This window comes from Cibotium barometz, chromosome 49, assembly GCF_041138505.1.
Source record: "Cibotium barometz isolate CiBa-2024 chromosome 49, ASM4113850v1, whole genome shotgun sequence".
In the NCBI taxonomy this organism is placed as follows: Eukaryota; Viridiplantae; Streptophyta; class Polypodiopsida; order Cyatheales; family Cibotiaceae; genus Cibotium; species Cibotium barometz.
Window position 1 is genome coordinate 10,465,283 of NC_141094.1, and position 22,883 is coordinate 10,488,165.

Below are 22,883 nucleotides of genomic sequence, written 5' to 3' on the forward strand. Positions count from 1 at the left end.
AGTTCTCTCACAAGACTCTAGTTCAGGACCTTGTGAGAGAAACTGGAGTACATGGGCACTTTTCCACACCAAGAAGAGGAATAGGCTCTCAATTGCACAATCGGAGAGGCTTGTGTTCTGTCATTGCAATTTGGGATTGATAGAGCAGAAAGGCATCCCATTGAGCCTCGCCAAGTCAATCCTGACAAGATTAATATCACAAAGTGCAAGGAGATCCCCGACATCCCTCCGGAGGAGAGATCTATTCCATGTTGTTGTATGAGGAGATTATAGTTACATCTCACGGTACACGATCCCAGGCACTTGCTAGTACCAATGCGACTCCAACAGATCATGAGGATGAGACATTTGAGGAGGACTTAGCCAGTGGTACTAGTAGTGAGAGTGAGGATGAGTGTGATGGAGAGGATAATGGGCACGAAGTTGAATCTGATCTCTCATGAGCCTTGAGTCATTTATCTATGTACTTTTTTTGGATTTGGTGGACCGTGGGACATTGATCCAGAGGCTACTCTGTGGCTGTCTGCACATGGGCAAAGGCAATGTCTGAGTCCCTAACACACTCATCTGTAGCAAAGGTCTCATCTTTTGTGCGAAGGATAGTAAGCAATATTACCATGCCATAAATGATTTCGAATGCAGCCGTGTCCGTAGATGCAAGCAGTGTGCGTTGTATGCATACTCCACCAAAGGTGTCACCATTTTGGCCTTTTACCACCCTTGATCAATGTTTTGGGGGGAACCCACACCCAAGGTGAGAACCGGGATTTTCCTCAAAAGAAGGGAGTGGCTAAAGAAAAAAAGCATTTCTTCGAAGATGTCTGGTGTTCACACCGATATTTAAGGTTTGGGCACTTGTAAGGATGCTGCATAGACATGTGGGCCAGCTTGTCGGGCCCACTTTTGAGAGGTATTTTTATAGCCTGGACACTAAAGAAGGCTGAGTTCTATCATTTATAGAGTCTTTGGCTAAACAAAGCTAAAGTTTGGATATTTTTAGCAAGCAAAGCCACTTTTGGGAAGGTGGAAAAGCATTGACCATTTTTTAATAACTGACCGACCTCAGCTAAAAGGGGCTGGGCTGAAGGGTTGAAAAGAGGAGGGGCTGTTCACTTATTGGCATGCCCATAGGGACACACGCCGGCTGTAGCAAGTTCTCTCTCTCTCTTCTCTTGCCTTTGAACAGGCTGTACAGAGCTCTCTCTCTTTTTGTCTTGCCCTCATGTCTGGCCGACAACAGTATTGTTCACCTGTCTTTGCTGGTCGCCCTCAAACTGTACTACAACAGTGCTGCTTTTCCTCTGCTGGCTGCTTTCAGACAGGACGTACAACACTGTTTCTCTCTCTCTACTGGACACTCCAGTGCTGGCCATACAGCAGCAGTGTGGTTTTTCTTTGTACTGGCTGCCTATAAACAGGCTGTACAGCAGCTGTTTATCATACTTAACTAGTCGGACTGCATAGCATTTTTATAGATCCAATGCTGCTGAATTTGCAGCCTCACTTTGGCTGTTCGTCTGAGGATTTGTCAAACAATGTCCTCCAGAAAGACTAGTGGTTATGGGATCTCTATCCCCACTATGATTTGTGGCATTCCATGCTGTTTGAACTTCTAGAAAAAAGATACGAGCCATGCTTCAAGCCTTTATCGTAAACGGGCCACCTATCCACAGTGGTCCATATGGCATCATTCCTTTGAGGTGTGCATGGCAGGTTCATCACAAAATCCAAAGCAATGCACTCCTAAGGTTGATTGGGAATAAGAAACGGCTGAAGCAAATTGGGAGTATTTCGCCTGTCAAATAAAGCATTAATGAGCTTGGTTATAATGGCTTCTATATGGTATCCGTGGTTAATCTCTATGGCTCTATACGGTTTCTTATGACTTCCACGGATGGGAAATGTTGGATTATTCTTTGAAAGCAATATTACATTTTTCATTTGGAATATGGACCCATTTTCAGGACTTGTTGGATCTATACGTAACTATCTATATTTCACCAGATTTATAGGATTTATGGACTTCTGGAAAGGCTTTGGGAATGGGAGGTTATGGAGGTCTAGCTTCCAAGTTCCAGGCATCTTGGAGATTTTGGTGGGTGTTTGAGAGCAGGACACGTGTTGGATTATGTGGGGTGTGAGCCTGACAAGGCATGGGTTTGACAGGAACGGCCATTATGTGGAAAGCAAAGGCAAAACTTGTGCATGTTCACAGTGGGTGGATTGGTTTGTTAAAAAAGACCGTACTTCTTATAAGTGTGGGCACCCTTTTATTAGTTATAAATCATTATTTTGAATATTATAAGAGCTCTCTTGGCCATTGAACTTTTTGCATAAGGGGGGACGCTGTCTTGCGGATGTTTGTGAATCCCTGTTTACACTGCCTTTCCTGTGGTGCCCTACTTGATTAACTATCCTCACGGTTGATCCAAAGCCAAGATATCCTTTTTCTATAGAGTAGCATTTCTTCTTTCAAAGTATCTGTACACCCTTGGTATAGCTAGTCATGTTTTGGTGGTGATAATGATCTTTTATGTCATTTCTCGATTTCAGCATGCAAAGTGTACTGGAACGGTATGAAAAGTGTCACGAGGATTCGGAGTCTCCCAAGAATAATAACTCCTCTGATGTGAGTTTATCTTTTTTGATGTTTTTAAAGATCACAACCTTGGATTGGCAAAGACTTATTGGATTCTAAGATTTCACCAGGTAAAATTTTATAAAAATAATCTTAAAGATGGACATATTGGTTACATTACAGTGGAAATTCATACTGGTGGAATCCTATTTACATTTGAATACACTGATGATGAGTTTGTGACCCTCTTGTACTGCTGCAGATCGCCAAGACTGGTAGCTTAACTCAACACTCTAAGAAATTGAGAACTCTCAGGTATGCATTGTCAACATGAGCAGATGTGTGCTAATTATTTTGAACAAGGGGATAATAACATAGCCATTGACAGGTCCTATTTCTTAAAAGGTCAATGGCTTTCATGTACCCTAAAAAGGGCGATCCTGTGCCAGGAACATCTCTGGTGATGATCTAGAGCAGCTGACATTAAAGGATCTTGTTCACTTGGAGCAGCAACTCCATGAGAGCTTGGGACGTGTTCGTGCAAAAAAGGCAAGTGTATGCAACACCTTTGACCTAGCTTCTTTTTGTATTGGTAGTCCACTAAACCACTAAGTGCATTCTTTCTTACATGTTTGTCCAATCTATAGGGGGAACTACTTCTAGATCAGCTTGAGGAGATTAAAGAAAAGGTACTTAAAAGTTAGTTGTGATTTCCTTTTCTTGTTCTTTTCCTGTACTTCTTTCTCTGTGTCTCTCTCTCTCTCACATATACGCGTGCACAAACTGTGCTCCACGCACTCACAACAATGTTTGAAACTGTTTTCACGTGAACTGTTTTCGTGTGGCTGCCTGCTACGGATGTCCAGTTCACGGGCCTGAGACGCCTAAACGTGAGCCGTGTGAATGCCTTGTATTCTGATGTGTTTTGTGGCATGTGAACAAGTGGTAAGTGCACTCTAAACCTTTGCTTTTATCATTAAAATGCTTTGTAATGTTTATAACCTTTGTAGGTTCACACATTAAAATTTGAGTGGACACTTTATTAAATTGACCAGGGCCCAAATCTTGTGGGCATCCTATTTGCCTATATGTGTAGGTTGGACACGCCATAAGTGAGGAGTAACTACCCATGTAGCCAAAGGTTGGTGTGGGTACCTAAAAGCCCATGCATGATTCATTTCTCCCTCTTTGCAAGCTTCATCGTCATCTTCCCTGCACACAAGCGCATCGTCGTTTTTGCTAATACCAAATCCTGCACAGCCATTTGCAAAACCGAAGGCATCTCTGTGATCCTCGCGTCATCTCCACGCCCCTATCTATGCTTCTACTCTCTGTAATCACTTCTGAGAACCTTTGAATCCCATTTTGGAGGCTGAAACGACATCAAAAGCAAACCTACATTACCAATAGATTTCCCATATCAAAAACGTCATTCTGTTGCAGTCTGTACAGAATCCATTAATGTACGGATTCCGTTCAGTCTGTATAAACATATCCATATTCTGAACGGATTCTGTTCAGTCCGTATGAACATATCTGTACGGTTGTACGGACAGCTTCTGTACAGCCATGCAGTGGTTGTTCAGCCTCTGTTGGGTCTGATTTGGCTGATCGACCCCTGTTTTTGTCCGTTTTTTCATGTTTTTGAGCAGTCTCGGCAGCCTACGAGCCTATTTGTTCCTGTGGGTGGTGCCCATTACTGATTTCCTGCTGCTGGTGCATCTCCAACAAGTTCTCTTCCGTTGCTACTCTTAGTTTGTGCTTGGGAGTGACCGTCAGTGCGAGTTTTACTAGGTTCTTAATTCCTGTGTGTGCGCCATGTGCTAGTACGGGCTTGCTAGTGTCGTGTGAGGTCCCGGAACACCAGTTAAGGATTCACTCTCATTTGTGAGAGTTCTCTGGGGCAAATGAAATGTAGATATGCTGAAGTCACAAGTGCAAGAGGCCATTGACAAGAATTATCACAGGTGTGAAGCTTTACTTGAGCCTTTGCTAGGGGCAAGGCGGTGAATGCATTTAAAACTGGTTGAGTATCTCAGTTTGACGGATTCACGTGTGATCACATAGATGGGATCCCATAGTGCTCTCACGGTGATGAAGGGCTGAGGGTGCCAGTCATTTTGAAGATATTGTTTGCTATTGTATTCACTTGCATTGTGGAAAGAAGTGGTAGTTTGACAAGGCTGGGCCTTGGGCTGTCCACTTATGATGCTTTATGTATTTCACTCCTTAATGGTAATGAAAATGCCAGTTGAAGAGGGGGGGTAGACCAGCCTATCTTGTGGTCCCTAATGTTGTGCAAATGTTTCATGATGGAAAGAAGAAAATCTTTTGATGTATATTTGTGAAATGATGTTTTGATGCTTATGCTGAATTCAATGGTTAATTAGAGTGTTTAAGTGCAAATACTCTTGGTTTACGCTTTCAGTTTGCTACATCCAGAGTTTGGGTGAGCCTTTAGCAAGGGCATTCCCATGCAATGCGTGAGTGGGCTCCAAGGTGATGAGAAAGGAGGTACATGAGCGCGTGCCACAACAGTGGTTGGAAAAGCGGCTCCTTGCATGTGGATGGCTCTCGAAAGAGAAGATTGAAGGGTTTCCCAAGCTCGAAAGAGGGTGGCAACAAACTTGTCCCCAAAGGACGGACCAAGCTTGCAGAGAGGGGCTTTTGAAAAGATCCATATGATATCCCCACGGGCCATGGTGCAAGCTAGAATGCGGGCAAGGAGGAAGGCTTTTCATGGTTTTCCACTTTTACTGGAGACCACGGATAATGAGCTTCATGAGTAAGGAACGAATCTGGGTCATAGGATCAATGATGCCTACGCCTCCCTTTTTGGGAGACTGAATTCGGACCAACCTTCGAAGAATTCAAGTGCGACACCAGCGAAGAAGAAACGACTCCTTAGGGCTTTAAAGCTCAAGAAGGAAGGACGTTGTTTTATCTGCGAAGAAAAAGGACACATACGTAACGAGTGCCAAAGCAAAAGGGTACCAAGTCAAACGCAGGACCCAAGCCAAAGGCACCTAACTAGTTGTCTTTGACAGGTATGTCAATTACTGTATTTTCTCGTCCTAGTACATGTTCTGATTGTCTGTTCAACTCTAAAGTTTTTGGCTTGCATGATCTTCTCCGAGTTTATGGAGAAGTGAATGGCCATAAAATTCACATTCTTTTAGACCCTGGCAGTTCACATAACTTTGTTAACTACAAACTTGTGTAGAAATTGAGTCTTGATACGACACTCAGCGACCATACCTATGAGGTACGTCTACCTGCGGGAAGGCAAGTTTGGGATCGCAAGGTGGAGATGCTTCCAATCCAGATTCAGGACTACAAAGACACTCTGGAATGCTATGTTATGCATCTAGAGAATGTAGACTTGTTATTAGGGATTGAGTGGTTTAAGACTCTTGACGTCCAGATAGATTGGTCTGGTCATATTTTTTCTTTTCAACATAGGGACACCAAGTATAGTATTTTAGGTGATTCTATTCATCCCTCTTAGGGACCTCTTGTAAATACAATTGATTTTCGAAATATAATGGATTCTTATTTGTATACCGCTTTCCATTGTGTATTGATTCCACTTTCTTCCTTTCTCATCTCTTCCATGGATGTAAATGAATTAAGTGTGTTTGAAAGCAAAGAATTACAGAAGATACTTGATTCATTTCAAGATGTATTTCCTAAGGAACTGCCATCGGGTTTACCACCTGAACGGGCAGCAGATCATCGTATTGACTTGATCCCTGGTGCTCATGCTGTCAGTATTCCACCTTATAGGATGAGCCAAGGTGAGGAAGATGAGTTGGCTAAACAACTCGAAGATTATTTGAGGATGGGCCAGATCCGTCCAAGTAAATCACCTTGGGGTGCACCTGTGTTGCTTAGGAGAAAGAAGGACAACACGTGGAGAATGTGTATAGATTACAAGAGATTGAACAAGCTGACCATTAAGAACCGTTATCCTCTCCCTAGATCCGATGACCTGATTGACCGGTTAGCAGGAGCGAAATATTTCACGAAGATAGATTTACGTACTGGCTATCACCAGATACCTATTCATGAAAGGCATGTCGAAAGAACCGCCTTTCGGACCAGGTATGGCCATTACGAGTTTCTCGTATTACCTTTTGGGTTAACCAATGCTCCAGTCACTTTCCAGCAAATGATGAACGATCTTTTTCGTGAACATTTGGGAAAATTTGTGGTGGTGTTGCTAGATGATATTTTGATATATAGTCATACTCTTGAGGATCATGTCAGACACCTCACGATTGTTTTATCTATTTTAAGACAGAATCGACTATATGCTAAGTTAAGTAAATGTGAGTTCTTTATGACCGACATCATTTACTTGGGACACAAGATCACTAGAGATGGATTGAGCATTGACTATGACCGAGTTCAGAAGGTTCTGGACTGGCCTATACCGCGAATAGTGAAACAACTTCGTTCTTTTCTCGGTTTTGTTGTTTTTATTCGGAAATCTGTACGGGAGTACTCTCAGCTCACACTACCGATGACCGACTTATTGAAAGGTCGTGGACGTAAGTCAAATCAGTCTATCACTTGGAATAACGATTTGGATATGGCCTTCAGACTTTTGAAAGATAAAGTCAAGGAAGCACCTATCTTAGCATTGCCTGATCCTAGTTGGCCTTATGTTCTTGAAACTGATGCCAGTGACTATGCTATCGGGGCTGCTTTATTTCAAGATGGTGGACCGGTTGCTTTTGAAAGTAAAAAGCTAGACGACACTCAATCTCGTTGGCCAACCCTTGAGAAGGAGCTTTATGCTGTGATTCATGCTCTCAAGCTTTGGAGACATTATTTATATGGCTCTAAGTATGTGGTATTGACTGATCATCAGTCAATTAAGTATGTGTGTGATGCGGATGATTTGAGAGGCAAGAAAGCTCGTTGGGTAGAGTTAATGCAAGATTTTGATTTTGAGATCCGTTATCGTAAAGGGTCCATGAATAGTATTGCAGATGCGCTTAGTCGGATTAGAGAGGTGAATTCTTTGTCGTTCACCGAGATTTCAACTGACTTATTTCAGTCATTGAGAGGGCTTTGCAAGATTGATAGTTATTTTGGTCTATTTTGGCAGAAGATCCAGGACGGGAGCTCATTGATTGACCAAGACTCGATGACTGAGCAGTCTACCATTTAGGCTGCAAGAGGCTAGTGGATGGTTCGGAATGGTTTACTGTTCCGTAATGACAAAATTTGTGTACCACAGATCCCGGACATTAGGTCCAAGATTCTTAAGGAGTGTCACGACGCCTCTTCTGCTGGACACCCTGGGGTATACAGGACGCTATTATTAGTGAAACACACTTTTTATTGGCCGAAGATGAAAGGGTATGTAGAAGATTATGTTCTCAAGTGTCAAATTTGTCAGGCAAATAAAGCTGAACGCTTTAGACAGGCTGGGTTGTTGCATCCTTTGCAAATCCCACGTAATAAATGGGAAAGTATTTCCATGGATTTTATTACCGGATTGCCAAGAACACATCAAGGCCACGATTCTGTTTGGGTTGTGGTAGATCGCTTGACAAAGATGGCTAGATTTTTACCGACCCGGAAGACTATTACAGCTACGTAATTAGCACGGGAGTTTATCGAGCAATTGTTTAGACTGTACGGGTTCCCACAGGTCATAGTCAGTGATAGAGACTCTAAGTTTACGAGTGATTTTTGGAAACTTGTTTTTGAGAAGTTGGAAACAACTTTGAATTTGAGTTCCTCTGATCATCCTCAATCTGATGGCCAGATTGAAAGAGTGAATCAGATTTTGGAGGATATGCTTCGAGCGTATGTATCCAAAAGACAGAGTTCATGGGAGGATTATCTTCCTATGTTAGAATTTGCATATAACAGTACTAAGCATACGAGTACAGGTTTTAGTCCTTTCATGCTTATGTATGGTTTTCAACCTCGATCACCTGTTACAGTAGGATTCTCAAGACTTCAGCATGATGCAGCACGTAATTTTTTGCAAGACATGTAGGAAATGTTACAAGTTGCGAAGGAATCTATTAGAAGTGCTCAAGACCGAGACATGTTTTATTCTAATAGACATCGTTCACCCAGAGAGTTCTCTTCAGGAACGATGGTGTATTTGCGAGTTTCGAAAGATTTCGAGACTTTACGGACAGGTCGATCTCCGAAATTATCCCCTAGATACTGTGGACCATTTCGTTTACACGACGGATTGGTTCAGTTGCATATGAATTGGATTTGCCTTCTCATGTAAAAGTTCATCCTGTATTTCATGTCAGTAGACTTAAGGAAGTAGTAGTAGACTTAAGGAAGTACTGGGTGGAGCAGATTAGTTAGTTACTCCTCAAGAAATTATAGATGTCGAGGACATGACATTTGTTGTGCACGAACCTGAAAAGATTCTTGGATTTCATGAAAGAAGATTGCGTAACACGCCTATCACGGAATACAAGATCAAGTGGAAGGATCGTGTTGAGGAGGACGCTACATGGGAGACATTGACTACTCTTCAGAGAGATTACCCTGGCTTTTTAGTGAGCTCAGGAGTGAGCTCTTAGAGGAAGGGGAGTATGTCATGTGCATAGTGTGTATCTACCGTGTGCTACATGCACGCAAGACTAAATTCGAGGCTTGGGGAAGCTTGGAACTAGGCAGGCTGATTGACGAGCTGAGTTAGGGATATACTAACGGGCGGGCATCCAAGTATGGACGGGCGGGCGCCCAAGTGTGCACACCCGATGACCGGCCAAGAGCCTATAAAAGGGTGGCTAAGGTTAGTTATTGTATTATAGAGAGTCTCGCGAGTTTGTGAGAGCTCTATGGTCTTGGAGCCTAGATCTAGTGCAGACGTGGACCTGCTTTACGCAGCCGAGGCCGACAGCAGTCTTGAGGCCTGCGAGGGCAGCTTCGTGGCGGTATGGGACGTCGCGAGGACGAGATTGGTCGGTACGTCAACCTAGTTAGCTCAGCTCGTGGCTCGGTGGGGACAGCCAAGACTGTGGGCTTGCCCACGGCTGTCATGGTTGGGAGGTGAGTCAGGCCTGCACCCCCTTCGTTTGTTTGTTCGTTTGTTTGCAGGTTTCGAGTTTCGAACCAAGATCGATCACGAGGAGATCCGAGGGGATTTGACATCCTTCCTCTCTTAGGTATTTCCGTTGGGATAAGGCTTGAAGAGCCTTCTCAAGCTCATCCATGGTGAAGGAGGAATCGAGAAACCTCCAGAGCGAGGTTGCACACAACGAGTCAAATGTATTGCCAAAACCGATCTTGTACTTTCACTATGAGGAAGTGATAGTGGATGAGTTGAAGCTGTCTCTAGAAATCGGAGGTGATGGCAACAATTTGCAAGAGAGCACGTAGGACAAGAGAACACTACACAGGATATGTAGACATGGAGTCCTGCACCTCCCTCGTGCTACTTGCTTCCATAGTTAAGCGTCAAGGCCTTACCAATTGTAAGTAGAGTCGATGACAACAGAAGTCTTCACGATGGAAGCATTTGGAGTGTTGAAATCTTCAATCTGTCGTGATTCTTCGCGACAAAAGGCTTCAAGAGGATGAAGGGAACCTTGGGAAAGCTTCCCCTATGGTTCAACTCGAGAAAGGAAATTTGAAATTAGGGTTTTCAACAAAAAGGCCAGAAATTATAGGAAAAAGCTTTCCCTATGGTTCAACTTGAGAAAGAAAAGATGAAATCAGGGTTTTCAACAAAAGACCAAAAATTACAGCAAATATAAGAGTTGTTTTACTGAATTGCGGTCATTGGGAGTGTGTGGGAGAGTGAACACCACCTAGAAACACTCTTGCAAGCTTGGAAAACACACTAGTAAGCTTGGAAATGGAGCTGGGAAGGAGAAAGTGTAGAAAATATAGCCAAAGAGGCTCAAGAAGGAGGGCGCCTACGTCTAGAGAGAGGGAAGAGAGATGGTGAGATGTCCACTCTAGGTGTCAGGTAGAGAGAACAAGTGACTTGTGGTGCGAGCTAGGATGGACACATGGCTAGTTGCTCCCTTTGTACAAAGGGGATAAGGTCTAGGAGGTGGGCATTGGTTTTGTCCACCTCGAGAAGTGTGTGCGAACACAGGGCTGGTCGTAATTTATAAGTGAGTTTTGGTCACCCAAAACTTAATGAAGTGTTTACACACTCACTTATAAATTAATGTTAACGTCTAAGGCTAGGTTTTTGACCAATACTTATTGACAGTGACATGCCACATAACCATGTCAGCAGACAGTGGCACACACATGGTTCATGGGCGGGTGCCCCTTACCCGGAACTACACATTGGTCAGGCAAGCACAGCTCATAAAGATTCTTCGCAATGCAGCATTGGTATGAACAATCCCCATTCATGAGACTATACCAAAATTGACGTGCTCCGGGCAAGTACATGAGGTACGAGACGCAATGGAATACCAATCCTCTAGGCATTTCCGGGCATGTACTCGCAGGTACAAGTCTCAGCGGAAAGCCAAGTCCATAGTATCACATGAGAGGCATCAATCCCCGGCATATGCAACTGCCATGGACACTAGTCCAAAGTACATACCTAATGAGAAAGCACGGGTAGACCAATTGGGTGGCCCAATGGTGACATTCCCTCTGGCTTGAAAATAGTTGTCCGCAAGTGAAAAGCATCCAAATATGTCTGAAGAAAGTGCGGGCAATCTCTAAAGAACTCTTCATCTACCCATTTAGCATCAATGGGAAGATAGTTCTTGAACTTCATAAGATAACGCCTGACAACTTCGTTTGCAAGCTTGCGTTCCTTGTGATACACAATCTGTTCTGGCTGCAAAATCTCCTCAAGCTCATCCACTTGTGGTGGATCCTCAATGAGCGGTTCACAGGGACATACTTGCAAAGGAGACTCACATGAAAAGCATTGTGTATATGCCAATGACTGGGCAATGCTAACCTGAAAGCCACTTCATTGATCTTCTCGATCACTCGAAAAGGCCCATAGTACCTGGTTGCAAGCTTAGGGTATGCGCCCTCTTTGCTAGGCCTCTTTGCAAGTCTTGCTTTCTCGAACGTCAGCAATACCCAATCATTTTCTTTGACATCAAATTGCCTTCTATGCTTGTCGGTAATCTTTTTATGTTTGTCTTGTGACCTTGCAATGGCTGTCCACACCTGAGTAAAGGCAGTCTCTTACATACTTTATCTGCTGCAAATTTCTCATCCTTTGTGTGAAGGATGCGTGGCAAAACCACCTTACCATAAACAATCTCAAATGGGGCTTTCCCATAGATGCATGCACCGCGTTGTTGTAAGCAAATTCCACAAGCGGTAAGTACTTCTCCCAAGAAGACTTTAGATCTCACCACAATCCTAGCACATCTTTATCCACAACGAGAACACAATCTCATGACCCTCGAGTTATGGGATTTGTTAGGTCAACCAACACTCAAGGCTCATCCTGAAAAAATTCCATTCACAAAAGACATGAACATGCCACGCATAGGGAACTTTGAACATACAATGTATATAGAATCTAACCCCCTTACTTGAAAGTTTTTTGTGGTCGAGTATGTGTTAGAAGCATATTTGATCTTAGGGCATAAATGGACTATTGTTGCCCAAGCACCACTGTGCTTTTCTAGCGATAGGGTCATCATGATGGTCAATGACACAAAGTTAATGATACCATACTACAAGGAAGGAGATCCAACCCTAATGGATTTCCACATAACATTTCAAGAAGTCCAACACGGCTGAATTTGCAGCCTCAATTTGTCTATCCGTTTGAGTGTGATAAGCTGATGAGAAGTCTAATTTGGTGCCCATATTATCAAATAAGGCCCGCCAAAAGAGACTTGTAGTCTTGGGATCTCTGTCCCCCACAATGGACTTCGGCATTCCATGATGCTTAAACACTTGTGCAAGATAAATTTTAACCATTTGCTCAGCTTTGATGGTCGCCGAGATAGCTGCTACATACGGCTTTTGTGACAATGCATCTGCCACTACATTCTTCTTTCCTAGGATGTGCAAGATCTGAAAATGAAACATAGGAGAAAATTAGCCATGCCTATATGCTCCTTTGACAATTTAGTTTGCGTAAGAAAATACCTCAAACTCTGGTGATCTGTCTTCATAATTAAATCAATCCCAAGAAGATAATTCTTCCATACGGTTAATGCATGAATTACAACCAAGAGATCTCTCTCATAGATGCGAAGAGAGAGCTCTACATCATGCAAAATCTATGGCTCTCATAAGCCACGACATGTCCCTATTGATTTAGGACAGCTCCTATGCAATTTCCAGATGCATCGCATTCCACATTGAATGGCTTTTGCAAATCCAAAATGATCAACACTGCACCATGGGTAGTTTCATCTTTCAATTTGAGGAATGCATCTCTCTCTACATCAGTCCATTTGAATGTAGCCTTCTTGCATGCCGATCCATCCAACTTGTCAAGGATATCGTCTATGCGTGGAATCGGAAACCAATTCTTGATGGTGAGCTTATTCAAAGCTCTATAATCCACACACATACGAAAAGATCCATTCTTCTTTTGAACCAAGAGGACTAGTAAACAATATGGGGGAGAGTTTGGCTGAACCAAACCCTTCTCAAGAAGCTCATTTACCTGTCTCATGATCTTCTCTTTTTGGGATGCACTGACACGATAGGCTGGCCTATTAGGTGGTGAGCTACCCGGCACAAGATCAATGCGGTGATCTTCTAGGCGTACGGGTGGCAACTTATTTGGTAACTCATCAGCAAAACAATCACTGTACTCTAATTTCATCCTATCATTACCAAGAGTGTTTACATCCACATTATTTTCTTCAACATGATCCCGTACAAAAATCAAGTACACAAAAATACTTTTTTTCATTACTTTCTTAATTTGTATATGAGATACAAGGGGAATGGTATCACCCTCTTCACCATCATCAATCACATACTCTTGGCCTTTATGCATGAAGGTGCTCCTGGTGGTCTTGTAAGCCTTGTGCGTGTGTGCAAAGGCTTTCCAAGCAATATATCACAACCATTCAATGACACTACAGGAAAGTCCTCATGATCCACATAGCCTAGAATATGTATGTGAAACTTGCCCAATAATAGGCATGACCTGCTCTTCTCTGCCAATAAAGGCAGTCCTTGCTTCAATTTGAGGACTCATGTCCTCCACTTCAATACCCAAAGCAGCTTCCATCTGTGTAGATATGAAGTTCTCAGTTACACAATCATCAAACACGAACAAAGTGGGCTGATCCTTAAGCTGTCCCCAAGCTTTACATACAACGCTGTCTTTGCTATCATGTAAATGCCCTGCAGATCCGGAACCATATGCACATTGGCTTGTGATGCATTTGCATTCTCACACTTCTTCTTGTTTGGGCATGGCATGCATTTGCAATATACTCAGTGCTATCACAAGTAAAGCATTTTCCTTTGCTCATATATTTCCTTTGCTGCTCAGGAGTGAGACCATAGTCTCTCACTTGGAAGGGACGCTTCTTGGTAGACTTTTTTTAGTCTTTGGACCATTTTTATCTTGGTTTGGTCCTTCTCGTAGGAAGGTCCGGCTAGAGCTGAAGATAGATAAGGAGAAGACGAAGCTGGGCTACCATTGCAGGAGCCATGGACCAATGGTTCCTCTCTAATAGTATGAGGATTCATTCTCTTAGATATGTGTTCTTGTTCAACCACATGTGGGGATACCAAGACATGTGCGATGGTTGTCTTTTCTGCATAGGCATCCTCGGTACGAGCCAGGTATGCACATGTTGCATCCCTCGGTTGCATGTGCAACTCTTGAGCAATCATTGCCATTGCATGATCCATAAAAGATTCAGCTTTCTTGGCCTTCAAACTATCATGTACCAATGGATCCTTGCGGTGATAGAGCTTCAATTCTTCTTGTTGTGCATAAAGAAGAGCCTGCATACGAGTAAGTTCAGCCCTTAAGGCTATCGACTCTTTTTCTCTTTACCACGGGACGACCGTCTCACATGTTCTTGTTCCCTAGTGTACACCACATGAGTTTTCTCTTCCTGTAAAAAGCATTGGTGGAAGCATGCATTTCATTGTCTCCGCCTCTTGTGTTGGCATCTTCAACATTCACTGTATGGCTATTCATAGTGTTCTAAGTGTAGAGATAGCTAATGTTCGCAGTGATTGTCTTTCAGGATAAAAGTGAAAGAGAACCGTATGCTTTGATACCAATGTAACTTGGTTTAACAGAATGCTATTCAATACACTTAAATACACCAAGATTTATTGGACAACATGCTCAGTACAAGAAATAATTTGCTTAATTGACAAGAGAGGCACAATGAGCCGGAATGGCCGGCCCTTCCCTCAAATAGTGTATATTAATCTTGGGAGAATCAAGTACATAGTGTCATTGGCATTTCTGACCAGATTTTCATACCAATGCATATGAATACAATATTGCAAACAATGTGGTTGTCTGTATAGATTTACAACTCACACTACTCTCTTAAGTATCCATGTTCCCTACCATCTATTGTCTATTGTTCCACCAACACATGGTAGCAACAATCTGCAAGAGAGCACGTAGGACAAGAGAACACTACACAAGGTATGTGAACATGGAGTCCTGCTTCTCCCTCCTGTTACTTGCTTCCATATTTAAGCGTCAAAGCTTACCAATTGCAAGTAGAGTCGATGACAGCGGAAGTCTTCACGATGGGAGCGTTTGGAGTGCTGAAATCATAGTCACAAGGGACGGGGGACGGGGACGGGGACGGGACGGAGGACGGCCATAAGTAGGGAAGGTCCCTTGTGAGGGACGCCTCGCACTAATATTCTCTCTCTTGAGCATTCATTTCTTTCTCTCCCTCTCTATAGCCTAAGGCAAACGCTAACCCTATCTCGTGTGCACACCCTATTGGTGTACAAGTGACATGGCATTCTTAGCATCCATAAGCATTAAGCAGATAGCATTCATGACCATAAAGCATTATCCGGGCATTTACCACATGTTTCCAAGCATGGCATTCAGGCATTTCAAGCATTAGGCAAAGCATCCACAATAGCCGACTTGGCTTTTATGCCAGTTGTGGGATTCTGCATCAGATCTTTGGCATTTAATGAAGTCATGGAGGAATATTCAGGTGTTGTACACTGGCCGACCAGTAGTAGAATCCATATATAAAGTAGTGCATCATTCATTCAGTTCATCATCTCAGAGAGCTTTTGGACCTTTTTCCAATTCTTGCAAACTCTTGCTTAATCAAGTAATTAACCCTAATTGTCCCATCATTTTTTAAATTGAGGGTACAAAGTAAGGATTAAAGGGTCGCTACAGCACGCCATGTCATTATTTTTGAAACTCCCTTGGTTAGAAACCCTAATTTTTAGAAATCCTAATTTCTAGAAAACCTCGATTTATCTGTAAAAGGGTAGACAGTGGCTCAAATTTGATGGGAATAATTTTCATATCTGGCAGACTAAATTGAAAGTTAGTCTCATGAGAGAGGGTTTATGGCCTTTCTTTGAGGGGGAGGAAACGATACCTGATGTAGAATACGAAGCCCAGACAGCCACTCCGGGATCAGAAAGCCTTTGGCCTCGTAGCCCTAGGCCTATCCGACAACTTCATACACCATGTTGCTAATCTCTCGACTTCCGAAGAAGCCTATGAGATGTTGGATAAGCTCAAACTAAATTGAAGTTTAGTCTTGAGAGAGAGGGTTTATGGCCTTTCTTTGAGGGGGGAGGAAACGATACCTGATGTAGAAGATGAAGCCCAGACAGCTACTCCGGGATCAAAAAGCCTTTGGCCTCATAGCCCTAGGCCTGTCCGATAGTTGCTAATCTCCCGACTTCCAAAGAAGCCTATGAGATGCTAGATAAGCTCTTTGGAACACATGGATATAACTTAAGGTCTCATTGCAAATAGAGTTCTATAGCCTAATGATGCAGTCGCACGAGAACTTCGACGCTTATGTGAATAAGATGAAATCCCTTATGAATCTGCTTGCTGCACTTAAAGCCAAGGTTGATGAAGATGTGGCCGGAATTGTTCTTATCAAGTCAATGTCAATGCCTAAAGATCTCTATGGAAACCTCATCACCACACTCAAAAATCTCCCAAACCTCACTTTGGAAGGAGTTATCAACTCCTTCAAAGAAGAAAGAAGAAGTTCAAGAATAAGGCAATAGGAAGGGACATCTCCTTCTTCACAAAGAACTTCAAAGGTATGAAATGCTCCCTTTGTGGACAATCATACAGAAAAGGATTGCTATTCAAAGAAGCCGTGCAAACATTGTGTGAAAAGCTACCACAATGGAAAGTACTGCTATCATAAAAAAGCAGATGTCAATTTCATTGAGAAGAAAGAGCTTTCCAGAGAGGAAGCAAATTACTACCATGATGAGTGGGCCTTTTAGAGTCCAAAGTTGTGTTGTGTTGTGATGTGATCAATTATATGTTGTTTTGTGAGTGACTTGATTCCATGTATACTCTACCCTTGGGACCCCATATCTGCCATGAGAAACTAGGCCATGAGCCTAAGATCTATCCTATACACAGTATCAGGTAATCCCTTGAGGGGAAGATTGTTGGGAATCAAGGTCTTCCCTTTGTGTGAACCCACTCCTAGAGTGAGGAAGTATATTTGTGTGTGAACCACCTCTAAGAGGGGTTTCTAGATATTATTCTGTGTTTGAGACACGCAGTGGGGAAACCTCTGTACTTATAAAGGTGCATGCATGTCATTGAAGAAAAAAAGCAACTATCACATTGTTTTTGAGTGGTGTATTTCTCACTCTCTCTAGCTCTCCCTCTCTCTTTCTCTCTCTATCACTGTTGGCTTACACTCCATAGCCATGGTTGTCATCTTCAAGTCACCATAGCCATTCTCTTTTTGTTCAATTGTTGCTATAAATAACCATCTAGTCGTAAATAGTTAATAATCATGGATTTACTAATAGCCATAACATGCTTTCCCTAATCCCACGGCTCCCCTAACCCTATCAAATTAGGCCACTAATCCTTAGGATTAGCGTAAGGTACATAACAAGGGCGTAAAACCTTTCCTAAAGGGTGCCCCAACACAGAGAGAAGCATGTGTACTCTTTGGGAAGGCCGTGAAAGCATACCACCATTGGGAAGACAGTGCTTCCCAATGTGAGTGTGTCTGAATCGGAGGAGAAACCATGTTTCCACTGTGTGAAGTAGATGTGGAGCTCTGCATTCCCACATACTTTCCCATTAAAAAGAAGGGGGAATTGGAAGCAGTTCTGTGCTCTTAGAAAGCAAGATCCTGATGTCAACCTCAACTTCAGTCTCAACACAAGGCCATGAAAAGTGGGCATCGATGGCTACTTCCAGAGGGTCCGCTAGATGTCAACACATTACCTTGTCGCTTTTGTGGACATGTTTGGCCTCATTTTGTGAACTCCTTACTCCTATTTTACACGAGTATGTGAAAGTGAAAGGACATCTTCAGAGGCTTGTGGGAGAACAACAAGATCAAGCCAATCTAGTGTCTAAGGATGAGACCTACAGTACAGAAGGTGGGACATGACATATTTTGGAGCCTCATCATAGTATTTTGTAATAGCATAAGTTAAAGGCTTTTTCCAAGAATGTGTATAATGACATTTCTATGGAGTCTTCTGTAAAGGTTGTGATTATAAAGCCGAGTTAGTTTTTGGTACTTTTAAGAAGTGTCTAGCTTGTGATGGCCAGGTATATAAGTGACTGTTGAGTCATCTTATGGGACTTATAAGATGACTCCAAAGCGACTTTTGAGTCATGTCTCATCTTATAAAGCCAAGTTAGTTTTTGGTACTTTTAATACAATCGTTGGTTGACAGAGGTTACGTCAGAGTCACAGAGTGCCAGATTGGTATTTCTTGAGGTTATACATGTGATTTAGATTGTCACACCCTTAGCTGGTGCAGGTGTGGTTTTGGGTGTACAGTGGTTTTGCTAGTTCCAACCCTCGATTGGTGGGACATGTATTTCTTCGCTATCGCGTGCAAGCTTATCATCCAATGTGAACCTAATTCTAGTAGTCAAGCAAATCTTGATGTTCATCTTGATTCCAATGTTGTTAGGATGAACCATTTGAAGATGTGGAAGTTGCATCATGGAAGAGATGAAGAGCCATAACGAATAAGAGGAAGACTACAGCTACATGGGATGTCACGTCATCCGATGCCCCAATACTGCCTCGTCCTCCACCTGATTGAACCACGCTGCAATGCATATAAAAGACAGTGGGGTTGTTGCCTGAAGTTGATCCTGTTGGGCACTATAGTCGGATGCGAAAGACAGTTACCATTCTAGATTCCAGTCGAAAAGACCCTCCCAGAGCTTACTCGAGTTTTACCACAAAAGACCCAACATTTTGGTGGTTTTTCAACGAGATAAAGCAGGAGGGGATGTCCCGTGCATTCCGCACTTGGATGCACATGGACATGACTGTATAGGACAAGTGACCTATGGCTGGACACCAAGCATTTTGTGAGGGAGGTGTGAGGGAGGAGTGACTGGTGTACTACCAAGGGGATGTCACGTGCATTCCGCACTTGGATGGCACATGGACAGGACTGTATAGGACAAGTGACCTATGGCTGGATGCCAAGCATTTTGTGAGCCATTGTCTAGGGAGGAGAGGCTGGTGTACTACCAAGTGTCGTTAGCTGCGTCGTGCGTGTCTGTCTTGTCTTGCCATCCCACACTGCCTTGTAAGCCATTGGCACTATGAATGATGTACAAGCTACCTGGACAATTTTTAGATGCATGTCTTGTGTCCTGGGAAACTTGGGCCTAGGTGAGTAGGCAGGACTCTTTTGTTGCAGGTGAATCCCGAGTCCCATGTTCTAGGAGAACCTGGAAGAAACATGAAGCATAGACCTTGTTAAAGGCTATGTAGGACCATATGGGCAGATGTAACATGACTAGATCCATGGGCGAAGGGCTGTGGGCACACTAGCCCAAGGGCTTTGTGGCCCATCAGCTCCTGTCGGCCAGCTGAAAGGGGCTTTGCCCAGGTAGGCCAGCACAACTAGATTCCTGACCCTAAATATAGGGTGATAAAATCTCTGATTTCCCATCCTTCATGTTCAAGCTTTGCTTCATCTTTGGCAGCCTCCACAAGCAGCTTCAAGGAGATGAGCACAGTGGAAGGTTGTAAAAATTCAGCCCTCAAGTGGGAGATCTTTGGCCGCCATCTTGCAGCATAAAAGCAAAATTGCAACCCTCAAGTGGGAGATCTGTGGCAGTTACCGTGCAGCCTGTAAAAAGGATTAAAGCAGCCCCTTTCAGGTCACAAAGTGCATCAAGGATGGGTGTATCATTCTCTAGTTTGTGGTGGGGTTTTTTTTTTTTTTGGGGGGGGGGGGGGGGATGTGGCGGGGCGTGGTGTTTGGGAAAAGGAGAGGCGGGTGCGAAGGGGTGGGAATGAGGAAGCTGCAAGGCTCTGCTTAGCAATATAATAGAGTACAGTAATCGAAGTATCTCTCTTGCTTGTGTTTCTTGTCCAGGTCTTCTGCTGTTCTTCAAATCTTACTTGCAATTGAGGAAGGCAGTGCTTGCAGCTAGCCTGCAACATTTCGTAGTCCATGCAAGATTATGGAGATCAATTGTGAACAATTTAATGGCATGATGGCTCATATGCCTATTTTTCTCGTGGTGTGCTTTATACATTGCACTTTAGATAGATCATTGTGTCTTTACATTCGGGTTGGTGTTATCTAATCAACTAAGTTATGCACCAATAATATTCTTTTTGTGTAGGCGATGGAAGCTAGGAAAACAAGCAATGCAAGCTCAAACCTTCTGGCCAAGCTAGTGGACTCTGGTCCATCAGATGTAACTGGCTCCCGTAACTCGTATGGTAATGGTGACTGCCTAATACTGAATGTTGAGGAGGCCCCTTCGGACTGATGCATCACTGCAACTCAGGTGAGTAATGCATGACTCCGACATTCTCAAAGATCTGATATCAAAATGCTCTATTACTGCAACCCCCCTAGTGTGTATTGCTCAATCTCAGACTATCAAGGTGTTGTTTGCTAATGTGGCATTTGGCTCCTCTAGGCCTAGCAAGTATTGCATCATCTTGAGCATGGTTAAGTCAATCAGATAATCATTGCAACTTTGGTACGATATAGATGATATCATTAAACATGTCTCTTAAGTGTGTTAGAGGAACCTCATCTTTCAAGAGTACTTGGTATGGTGGATGCCTTTGAATCTTTGTAGATATGTGTGCATGCATGTAGATGATGCTCTTAAGTTTGTTAGAGGAACCTCATCTTTCATAGTGTCTTTTAATAGCGTTTCTTTGCTGAAGTACGTCTTTGAAAATTGCTGAAGTATGTCTTTGAAATATACTGTAGGGTTGACTCAAGTGGCCAGAACAATCAAACTCATGCAGTCCTCCCTGCTGCAGCAAAGTGGTCAAAATTAAGCGAAGACCTAAACCAATCACGGAATGCATGGAATAATCAATGATTATCTGACCTTAAGGGATTCCTCATGGCAATGATATGTATCAAAAGCAACTGTGCAAATAGCAGTAATTACTCGAGGTTTGCATTGTATTGTATAGGCTTTGTTATTTCCTTCTAAGGGGATGTATGGGTGATATAATCAACATAAAGCTTAATTTATTTTGTGGTCGAATTGTCATCACCATGCAAATAGCAGTAATTACTCGAGGTTTGCATTGTATTGTATAGGCTTTGTTATTTCCTTCTAAGGGGATGTATGGGTGATATAATCAACATAAGCTTAATTTATTTTGTGGTCGAATTGTCATCACCACCACGGTGTGTTGCAGTTATTTTTATAGTTTTATGAGGTGGTTAATCTATGAGCTTATGGTTTCAGATATGTACATAAGAGTATGAAATGTTGTTGGTAATTGTGTAGTTGTATGAGATAGGTAGGTACTCCATGATCTTATGATTGTATTGTTTGATCTTATGACATATTTGTACTGTATGATCTAAGATACATATTTTTGTAATTGTATGATCTAGGTAGGTACTCCATTATCTTACCATTGTATTGTATGATCTTTTAAAGATAGTTTTTGTTCTTAGGATTGTATTGTATGATCTAAGTTCCCCCCCCCCCCCCCCCCCCCCCCCCCCCCCCCCCCCCCCCCCCCCCCCCCGCCCCCCCCCCCCCAAATCCCTCTTTCAAGATATGTAGCCGAGCTAGAAGCTACACCACTCACACACAACCCTACGGTGGTAGGGCTCGAACCCATGACCTCTTGGCTAGGGTGGGTTGTGATGAGCTAAGCCACTCGGGTACTTGCCCGTTGACTATAAGATAGTTTTTATGGTAGTTTTTTGGAGGATTTTATCTCAGCTCATGTATTTGCTTAGAGTATGAAAGTTGGTAATTCTATATAGTTTAATGAGATAGGTAAGGTACTCCATGTCTTATGAATTGCATTGTATGATCTTATGTCACTTTTGGTTCTTCAAGCATTGAGCGAATTTGGGAGCTGATGCATAGCAACCATACGCCAACTACCAACTTCTAGGCATCAAGAGTTGATGTGGACTTGCCATGTATGCACATGCAGATGTGTTTGCACACTACTTGTTCACTTTTGTTCTTCAAGCATTGAGTGAATTTGGGAGCTGATGCATAGCAACCATACGCCAACTACCAATGTCTAGGAATCAAGAGTTGACGTTGGACTTGCCATGTATGTACATGCAGATGTGTTGCCGGTCAGATGTAACGGTCGTATTATGTCAGTTGCCATTCGACATTGATGGCCAGGTGGTGCCACATGGTACTCAAGACCCCAATACATATTGAAGAGGATTCAGTGTGATGAATAGTGTTAGTGTATTTTATGCTCTGATGTTTCTAGGTGGAGTTAAGTATAGTATGAATTAGAAGGATTACAAGTGGGCCATGAATGATTTGTCGTTTGATTGGTATGTCTTGTGCTTTGGATTGAGCAGGCAATTGTATTTGCCATTATGAACAAGGACTTGCTCATCTTTGAGAAGTTGAAGGTCGACTTTGTTCTTTAGTTGCTAGGCCTTTGAAAATGTTTAGCTACTGTCATTTTGTATTTGTCCCTACTGTCATCTTTGAGAAGTTGAAGGTCGACTTTGTCTTAGTTGCTAGGCCTTTGAAAATGTTTAGCTACTGTCATTTTGTATTTGTCCTTAGACTTGGGTGCTTGAAAACATGGAGTTCTGTAACTCATCGTTTTCGAAGCAACTTCGAGAATTTTGTGTAAAGACCTTGGAGGCCATTACACCAATGCAACTAAAGCACTAAGCACTAATTCAGATGGACTAAAGCATTGAT

At 42.9% G+C, this 22,883-nt stretch overlaps 1 protein-coding gene across 2 annotated transcripts in view; it reads left to right on the forward strand.

The window, feature by feature from the left end:
• LOC147610276 (MADS-box transcription factor 23-like) overlaps positions 1 to 21,340 on the forward strand; it is a 100,049-nt gene extending 78,709 nt beyond the window's left edge. For both annotated transcript variants that reach the window (XM_086786419.1, XM_086786420.1), the window contains exons 3-8: positions 2,554 to 2,629; positions 2,841 to 2,893; positions 3,028 to 3,127; positions 3,226 to 3,267; positions 20,331 to 20,498; positions 20,936 to 21,340. In XM_086786419.1, coding sequence (XP_086642545.1) covers positions 2,554 to 2,629; positions 2,841 to 2,893; positions 3,028 to 3,127; positions 3,226 to 3,267; positions 20,331 to 20,480 — 421 coding nt within the window. In that variant the 3' untranslated portion in view covers positions 20,481 to 20,498; positions 20,936 to 21,340. The remainder of the gene's footprint in view (positions 1 to 2,553; positions 2,630 to 2,840; positions 2,894 to 3,027; positions 3,128 to 3,225; positions 3,268 to 20,330; positions 20,499 to 20,935) is intronic.
• Positions 21,341 to 22,883: the final 1,543 nt, after the last annotated feature.